At 33.1% G+C, this 10,009-nt stretch overlaps 1 protein-coding gene across 1 annotated transcript; it reads left to right on the top strand.

Annotated features, from left to right (window-relative positions):
* Positions 1-2,889: 2,889 nt before the first annotated feature.
* On the top strand, positions 2,890-9,826 carry LOC136822831 (18S rRNA (guanine-N(7))-methyltransferase-like). The gene is made up of 12 exons (XM_067079145.1): positions 2,890-2,979; positions 3,269-3,306; positions 3,583-3,678; positions 6,543-6,625; positions 6,788-6,884; positions 7,141-7,237; positions 7,678-7,728; positions 7,941-8,026; positions 8,480-8,528; positions 8,663-8,712; positions 8,812-8,910; positions 9,109-9,826. The coding sequence occupies exons 1-12, from the start codon at positions 2,938-2,940 to the stop codon at positions 9,158-9,160; spliced, it is 840 nt and encodes a 279-aa protein (XP_066935246.1). The 5' UTR covers positions 2,890-2,937; the 3' UTR covers positions 9,161-9,826.
* The last annotated feature ends 183 nt before the right edge of the window (positions 9,827-10,009 follow it).

Here is a 10,009-nt window from a genome sequence, read left to right on the forward strand (position 1 = left end):
TCCGTGGCTTAGGTTTTTTTCTCATCTTCAATTTACTGAAGAAAGCGGGAATTTGATGCAAGAGTTAGATTGTCAACAAAGTGCGGTAAAAAATCATTGAATAAAAGAAGAACTTAAAATCTTAAATATTTTCATTTTGAAGAATAGGTGCAAAAAAGTGAAACATAGAAAAGTTTCATTTTTCATTGCATTAATCGAAATTGGGGATTTGGAAAATTTTCTATGTTAAGTTTTTTGCACAAACCCCTGTAACTATGGGCGAGCACCCTGTTGCTAAGATGTTGGCTTGAAATCGAAAATGAAACTGAAACCACTCAAAATGAAAGTAAAATTGGCCTGTACTCGAAATCCCGTAATCTTGATATACAAGTTTAAGTCTATACTGGCGAGTGGCGATGATACAAAGTGTGTGAATGAAATCAGTTGCGTGAAGGCTTAGGGAGACAATGCGTACGCGGAGACGATAGAGCGTCACAACTTCATGCCGTTCAGAGCCATTGGTGAGTCATGTATTGATGTTTTCCATAATTGGACTGAAAAAAAAAGAAATAATGAAAATTTTTAGAATAATGAAATTTTATTACGCGGAAGCTCAAACACACGCGGACAGTTAACAGTAAACTAATACTTCCCTTCACCTAATAAGAAAATAGATTCACTATTAGCTTTCCAAAAATTTATAACTTTTGTTCAGGTGATGTCTCATTAAAAAGTTATGACCATTCTCATAAAACGTCCATTTTTGAAGAAATGCATGCATCCTACAGTGCGGGTTTATTTCACGGAATGAAAGCGGAGTCTAAGGGTTTGTAAAAATTGTTAAGGTCATAGCATTTGGCAATATTGACATTTTAAAATGATGCTTCCGCTACTGAAAATACGGAGATGCAGAATGGGTTAAAGTTCTATTTGTATTCTTTAATTGACATAAACTTTACAAAAAGCTATTCTCGGCAAAGTTTGTTGGATTGCACATTTTTTCTCGGAGAACATACATAGTTTCTACCCCCCCTACATTTAGGGGGGTCTTGGGTTTTGATGAACCAAAAGCAAGGGGGGTGTGTTAAAAGTTTAAATTTCCTAAGGGGGGGTTGCCAGTTAAGGGGGGGGGGGGGGGGGGTCTCTTACCTAAGGGGCCAGGTCTTCTTAGATAAGGGGGATCTTCCTAATTATGACTCTTGTACAATCGTTTCATTATACTCTTAGGTTCCAAATAAACAGGGGGTTCGGTTCGAATAAAAACGGGGGGGTTGGAAAATTTTCTAGATTTTAATAAACGGGGGGGACCTAATTGCCGGGGGGGGGGGGAAATTGTACTTCTGAAACTCAAAAATAAGGTAAAAATAGGCTAAAATCAGGCTATTTAGAGCAAAATAAGGGGCCTTCTCTTTGAAAGCTGAAAATCTTCTTAGAGATTAATAAACGGGGGGGGTCCTAATAAGGTCCGGGGGGGGTTGGAAAATTTTCGAAAAATTAACAAGCGGTGTTAAGGCAGGCAACCTTAAGTTCTCAAAATCTCAGAGTCCCAAACAACACTCCCACCATTTTTCACAGTGTCATTTTCTGTGTCTTCATTTGTTTTTGTCATGTTTGTTTGCATTTTTCAGTTTGGTCTGCAATTTACACACTTTTCTACCACTTTTGGTATTTTTCTTTAGTTTTGTGAAATTTATAGGTTTGGTCAGTATTTTATTCATTAATTTATGTCAATTCAATATCTACTTTGCATTTTCACTAATTTATTTCATTTTTTGTCAAATTAATTTTTGGTCTGTAATTTATGCATCTGTTCTGCAGAATGCATAAATAGAGGTCATTTCAGCCACTTGCCTCACTTCAACAGAGACATTCAAGGAGTCAACATCAATTATCAAATTAGTCTCTTATCAATGCAAACTTAGTCACTTTTCATACACTTGGTGTTAGTCCAACACACCCTGTGTACATGCTGCCTACACAGTTTTCACATTCAGGCCAGCGGTGAGTTTTTCTCTTTTTGCTTTCCCTTCCTTTGCCCTTTGCTTTCTTACAGTGGCTATTAGGTTCAAGATACATTTGCATTACTTATTTTTCTACTAGCATTCAAATATACTTAGCTTACACATAGAACTTTGTCTTTCAAACTTCAATTTTTATTTTATTTTCATATATACATTAGGACTTAGTTTTTCTTCAATTTTCTATTTCAGTTTGAACATATCCAATGCACGTAAAGTGTTAACCGTTACAAACACGGCTTCCGCATACCTTCATTGTACATTGACTCCTGTTTGCTCATCTCTGACCCCACAAGCGGGGGGCCCGTTTATTTGGAACCTAAGAGTACTGATTTTGTAAGGGGGGAGTGTGAAATTTTAAATGAATTTCCCAAGGGGGGGTATCACTTAAGGGGGGGTCCTCTTACCTAAGGGGGGGGTCTTGACCCCTCTAGAAACTATGGACATTTTCTCCAATCCATTCTACACAATTGTTACAAATTTTAGGCTGGATATTTTTTAGAATTATTTTATAAACAGACAGTTAAAAAAATATATTAAGGCGAAAAATAAAAAATGTAGTGTTTCCGGAATGCGGGTGAAGGAAAAAAGCTCTCATGCGGCCGGCCGGAAAATTTTTTTTTGCTTTTCTTGATAACTTAAGATCATTGAAATAGAACTTTAAAAATAACTTTTATGTACAAACAGTATAAAGTAAGCCCTGAATACTAATGTATCAACTATTAGCAAACAAAACTTGATTTACAAGCTGGAATATATAACCAAACAACGTTTGATAGCTTGAACGGTCAACCTGATTTTCTTTATGACTAACCATATAAATGAACCCGTAGTTCGCGGCTGGGTCAGAAAAATTTTTTTCTTCACCCAGCTGGTTTCTGGAAACACTACATTTTTTTATTTTCGACTAATAACAGTAAATATACAATAAAGTACAAGGATGAGTAGCAAAAGACCAGAGCTTAAGGCTCCCCCAGAGGTGGTAAGCAAATTTGTTCATTATGTGCCAATAAGCTTCTAATTTTATGCCAATGTTATGGGCCACATTTACACTTATTGTTTCAAAAATAAGCACACACTGTAAAGTTTTTTTTAAAATCTAATACATCAATTTCTATTTCTATTTCTTTATTAGCATGAAACTTTTTAGTTTTATTTCGCTAATGGAACAAAAAAAAATAAATGAAAAAATATTATTAAGTAATTTAAAGACTATAAAACAACTATATTAAGAAATTTCTAATCAGTTTGCTCTTGATGAATTTTTTTAGTTCTACAATGATGACGAAGCAAGGAAATATACATCAAAGTAGGTTTGAAACTTTTTACAATAATTTGATTAAACTTTTTGAGATCAATTCTCAATGTGTTGTTTTTTCATTAACAATAAAAGAGCTGGTTTTTGTATAAAAGTTCGTAAATTTTAAGCCTGACTCGCACTTTTGTTATAATTCTGTATGCATAGATTTTTAAACAGAAAATTTTAAATATTATATTATTATATGAAATATCTTTTGAATACAAGCTAGTTTTGAAATGCTTTTGAGGAATTGCTATAATATTTTCAATGATTTTTTAACTTCAGTACTCGAATGATTGAAATTCAAAATCAGATGACTTTGAGAGCCTTGGAATTATTGGCCCTACCAGAAGATGAACCTTGCTTCCTTTTGGATATTGGGTTTGTACTACACGCTTTTTTTTAATAAGAAACCTTAACTTGGCTCCAAGCCTGGAGTACCTTATTTTCCAGAGAATTTCAACATCAAAGATCCTTATCAAGTTCCTTCTTTACATAGCTGCTAACATTGGATTTACTAAGTATGTAGCATATGTATAAGTATAACAATGGACTAAAATACATCATTAACTTTTTTTCTTGTTCTCAGCCTGGGCAGTTCCTTAACAACCCCTTAGTTTTCGAACTATTTGCAGCCTCAAGTTCCTTATAAACATATTCCTCATAAAAAAATGTGTGATTGATTTTTAAATATTTCCTATCTATATAGGAAATATTTGTTAAAACGGTAATTTTTCTCCTTCTTCTCCTTCTTCAAGTCTAACGCTCGGTTTTGGTCAATTTCGTGAGTTTGTACATGAGTCTCTTTTTAAATCAAGCTCCGGCGGTAAAAACAGTAGGATGTTCTCTTTCAAGGCGGAAGACGTCATTTCTTCGAGAAACGCCTGTGGTAAATATCCGTACGGCACTCTATTCTCCTTGTTGATCGGGCAACGTCGGTCGTTTTAGAAGCGTATTGTTGATCGGACCATATTGCTTTGTTTCTAACTGTCAAAACAAAGATGGCAGAAAATAGACAACAACAACTTTGCTCCTTCGCTACTTTTTATTGCTTTGGTTTATATGCTTTGATGAGTTGAATTGGATCATGATTTTTGTACGATTATCACAAGGAATGATCGATAGTGAACTTTTCTTAATATTCCTTTCTGGATTTGATGTTTCGTTTACATTCTGTTGATTTGGAATGAGCTGGTGACTGGACACTGGAATGAGAGATGATACAATCTCTTGGTCTTGGAAAAACAGGACAGTTTATCAACTTTCACAACAAACTAACTTCAATTTTGTTTGTATATTTACATAAATCGTACGAAGGCAAGTGACTGTGAATAAATCTGAACATGTTATACCTGAAAAATTACAAACTTGCAATATGAAAAAAGTTTGCTCCCAACGCAGCAACGAATGCAATGATGCCGACAATGCAATGTTTTTTATCTACAACAATGAATTAACTGCTGGGGTTAGTGACAGTTAGTGAAAACTCATAAATTTCAAATTTTAAAGCTGATAACCGGATCCAGAACACCACGGCCCCAATATGAAGAATGTTATGTTATACTTCTTAAAAGGTTTATTGCATTGAATATGGGATGTAAATAATTTGAAATCACCTCACATGTACAATTAAAATTTTTCTTGAACTTGGAGATTTTCTTCCCCGCGTGCATTTTAAAACGTGGAAACTTTTGTCGTGAATTTGGAGATTTTCTTACCGTCAACTGCTCCAACTTGGGACTATCTGACAAAACATGGGACAGCAATTTGGCCACCATTTCACCGAACCTCCAAAGTCATTTGATTTGAGTTAATGAACAGCGTATTAAAAACAATGGCAAAACGATGGAGATTTTGACGTCACTCGCGCGGCAAGTTACACACGGGTTATTTGTTATCCCATCGGGCAATAGGCGGTTAGGCAGCGGGCGTTCTCTAATTCTCCAATCGGCGCTATTAGTGAAAGTTATCTTGACATATTATGAAAGGAAGTATGATTGATAAACTTGGTGGAGTTATCAAAACAAATTTGTTGTCAAAGAGATTTAACAAGTTAGTGAAAATACAGACCAGATATCAAACAGTCCCATGTTTTCGACCAATTGTCCCAAGTTAAAGCAGTATGTACAATTAAAACGTGGAAACTTTTGTGATAAATTTGGAGATTTTCTTACACGTGCATTCAAAACGTGGAAAACTTTTGTCGTGAACTTGACATTTTCTTCCACATGCATTTAAAAAATGAAGAAAACTCAAGTGATTTCCTGGCATGACAATTTATTTTATTTTCTGACATTTTTTTGGAAATTTTGATTGTTTTCAAGTATGTGACATTTTTTGCTCTTGCAGCATGCTTTTGGAAATCATAAAATGGCTTCTGTTAGGGGAATCTTTTCCTATCGACATTCTTTCAGATTATGAAATGTTTCCCAGTATATAAATTTTTTTTTTGCAGTCTTTCGGAAGATATTGAAAAATTTTTACATTTTTTACAATATTTTATATATGAAAGTATAATGCAAAATATTTCATCTCATTTTGAAAATGTATAAAATTTTCTTTGATTTTCTTACTGTGAAATATTCTCCTTTTTGTAATTCTTTCATTTTAAATATTTGCCCTTTTTAGCTATATAATATTTCTGGAAATCAGCGCTTAAAATAATAATTATATAATCAGGTCTTTTGATGTGTTCAACAACACTCTACTTGGCGGTGCGACGCCGGGTGACCTCTAGTATAATACTAAAATCCATTTAGAGTCCACCTAACGAAAATTAAAGTTCCAGCCAATTTGATTACTGCATTGTTGTTCTCAGTCGGGTTCAGCTTGGATATATTCCGTGATCCGTAGCTTTGAACCTACAGTCATCTTATGAATAATCCTGTAAATACTGGCAATAACATAAATGGAATTTTGAAATTCTTAGGGACTTGTGTTGCTTGATGTTATCTGAGATTTAAAGCACTTTGAAATCTTTTGAGGACATAAATTATTATTTTAACATTTGTAAAGGAAATATTTATCCGCATCTTTGCGGCTCTTGTATAAGGGTTAAAACTATGATCATTAGAAAATAAAGTTGGATATCACATGAAGTAATCTAAATCAGCTTTTTAAAGCTGCAAAGAAATTTCTTTCCTACACATTTCTTGTTCAAATCTTTCTTTATTTTCAGTCACACAGCATCCAGTTTATCTGTTTTTGAGAAATAAATTAATGAACATGATTTTATTATTTTTCAGGTGTGGGTCAGGGTTGAGTGGTGAGGTATTGACAGAGCAAGGACATTATTGGGTTGGATTTGATATCAGTAGTTCCATGTTGGGTATATTATTTTCACTCTCATCTTTCATGTATTTACACATTCATTAGCTTTGTTTAGTCCCTTTAATAATGTGTCTATATAAAGCATATTAATTTAAACCTTGAATAAATTTATAATAGAAAACAAGAATTTTCAAAAAAGATTACTCATCTTAATTTGTAGATATTGCAAAGGAAAGAGAAGTTGAAGGTGATTTATTGGAATTGGATGCTGGTATGGGAGTACCTTTCCGGCCAGGAACATTTGATGGTTGCATCAGGTTTTTTATTGTCTTATCTCTTTGTACTAGGGTGCAACTCCTCTCTTCAAAGTAAATTTTCTGGTGATCCTTGAATTTTTAAGAGATGGATCCTTTGCAATGGCAAAAATCTTGGAAACCCATTCTCACAGCATTTAAAAAAATAAGTATTGTGAAAACAAAATTAAATTTATGCTTGATGCAGAGGGGAGATTTTCTACATATGAAGCTTTAAAGTGAGCTCGATTGATTAAACAACATTTTCTTCCGTTTTCAGTATTTCAGCCCTTCAGTGGCTTTGTAATGCTGACAAAAAATGGCATAATCCTGTAAAGAGATTACACTCATTTTTCACTTCATTATACACAAGTCTTGTAAGTTATATTGTTTTCAAATCTTTTATCATTTTACTACATTATGAAGATAAACTAACTTTTTCTCCTATTGCAAGTAGAATAACGAAAGCATTCAGTGAGGACCTTTTTTAAACATTTGTTTCCCAGGCATAGCCTTCCTGGAAATTATTATCTTTTTGGAAACAGATATCTGTTTCCCAATTCATTATGTCATCTCCTAAAAATATTGACCTGTTTCTCTCTGATGACATCATCAGCTGGAGCGAGGAAACAGATAGTTTTAAAGGAAAAAGTCTTTCCTAGAAAATCGAATCAACAAAAAGGTCTCTCCTGGAAAAGGGAAACATATATTTTGGGGAAATGGGCTCGTTGGCTGCTTCTGGAATAAGTTATTATCTGGTTATATTCTTATCAACTCAACTTTATTTTATATTATAAGTCTTCTTTTTGCTTTTAAGAAAAGAGGAGGCAAAGCCATTTTTCAGTTCTATCCAGACAGTCCCAGTCAGGTAATATAATATTAAAATATATACCAAAAAAATAATGGTATAGCCAATTACAATTCTAAAGAGAATTGCTAAAAATGTCATAACATTCATTTTGACATTTCAAATATTTCATTATTTCCTATCAGCGTTTGTTACATTGCTTTGCCACATTTGTTTTAATTCTACTTTTATTCTAAACTGCACGTGATCCCTAACTCTACTCTTACTCTTAGGTAGAACTAATAACATCACAAGCAATGCGTTCTGGTTTTTCTGGCGGTGTTGTTGTTGATTATCCCAACAGTACAAGAGCAAAAAAGTAAATAATTCTTTATCAGAATACTCTAAGGTTCTTTTTTATAAGAGCAAAGTCTTTAATTTTTATAAATATTTATGATTGCTCTTTACTTCTTGTTGAGTTGAGTTAAACTCTCATTCATCAGAAGAGTGCTTGACCAATCGGAATCCGAAGCATATATATACTATTGTCGAATGAAGTTAATGTGTTTTATTTCAAATTTATTGAATGTTTGTTAATGATTGTTCTTTATAAATCAATATAGAGAGTATTATTTCTGTCATAGTAATAAAGCTCACCACTAGACCTAAATAATTTCCTTCAGTCTGATGATTGCCCTCACTAAGTGAATAATTTCTGAATGATTTGCGTTCAACTTTCAATTCTTTTAGGAGGTGATACTGTATAATAGTACTTTTTAATGATTTACCTATGTGAGATGATGACAGTTTTTGTTTTCCTTTTATTCCTTAGAATGTTTCTGGTTTTGTTTGCCGGAGTCAGTAATGCTGTCTTACCTCAGGTATGCCATTATGCTTTTGTTTATCAAACATTTTTTTACTGGCTGCTTGATAATGGGCTGTAACTATGAGTTAAATTAAAAACATTTTAATAATTTTTTGCCGTTCTTGCATATTGATTATTTTTTGTGTTTAGGCCTTGGGAACAGAAGGAGCTGGAAATACCGTATCTTATACAACAAATAGGTATGTAAGTCTTTCTATGATATTTTAAAATTTATTGTTTTTAGGATATCGCCAAGTTTTGTACTAGGTATGTACCAATGTTCTACTTCTTTTATTTAGAGAGAGAAATAATAACAGAAATGGTAGAGGGAAACCATCAAAGAAAAGTAAAGAATGGATTCAAAAGAAGAAAGATCGGAAACGTAGACAAGGGAAAGAGTAAGAGATCACACTTTATTTGCTTATTGCTTTTTACCACACTCCCTTTAACCATTTGCTAGTCTTTTGATAAGATGATATTCCTTGCATTGTGACCAGAAATATCTGTCAATTGGAGATTTCTACTTTAAGGTCCTGCCCTGTATTTATTATTGAATTCAGAATGAAAAATAATATTCTTGAAATTTTCCATTTCAGTGTTCGAGCTGATTCTAAGTATTCTGGAAGAAAAAGGAAGGTTGCTTTTTGAGATTGGCTTACTTACAGTTGTCATATTGGGGCTTTGATCAACTGGTTTGAGTGGTGTATAGTTTCCAATCGATCGAGTTGGTGATGTGGTAGAAATGCTCAGTGTGTACCTTTACACAATACCAACAATACTTATCAATAAATTCTTTGATAATTTAGGATTTCATTAGATTTGGCAAAAACTGATTTTTTACTAAAAATGAAATTTCTTACCATCATTATTTTATTGGAAACTCTATTTTTATTCAAAATTTTGTTTTTATACAATGCCAAAGAAATTCATATCATCTTATACAAGATAATATACAATTTTTGTAAACATGACCAACACCTTGTGGGTGTATTTTGGTTTGTTCTGCTATTATAAGCCATGAAATTATCAAACATGTTCATTAATATCAGCATAATATCACTAGCATAATAAACACTTTGTGAAGTAGAACAAGGATAGAAAATGTTTTTTCATAGAGTCTAGAGGTGCTGATGGATTCTCCTTGGAAGACTGAAAATTTCTCCCTTTCAATTTCGACTGAAAATTCCTTTTTGTGTACAGATAGTTTAACAAATTTCCATGACAACACATCACCAGGTGTTGTACTTACCTGGTACAATAGTTTCTCTTGAATTTTGTATTTTTTTGAGAGGAAAAGATCTTTATAATACTGTTTATTGTGTCTCTCTCTGGCTCTACAAATATTCCAATTTTTATTACGATTGTCGTCTGTAGCTTGAAACCTGCCATTAGAGTTTAATGTCCTGGAAGGAAATTTATTTTACACTGCATTGACTATCCTTTACTTTTCTGACAAGATTTGAATGTTAGTGCTTATTTGTATTTCTTCAACTGAAT

The sequence above is a fragment of the Clytia hemisphaerica genome, unplaced genomic scaffold (genome assembly GCF_902728285.1).
Source record: "Clytia hemisphaerica strain Z4C2 unplaced genomic scaffold, Clytia hemisphaerica genome assembly, whole genome shotgun sequence".
NCBI lineage: Eukaryota > Metazoa > Cnidaria > Hydrozoa > Leptothecata > Clytiidae > Clytia > Clytia hemisphaerica.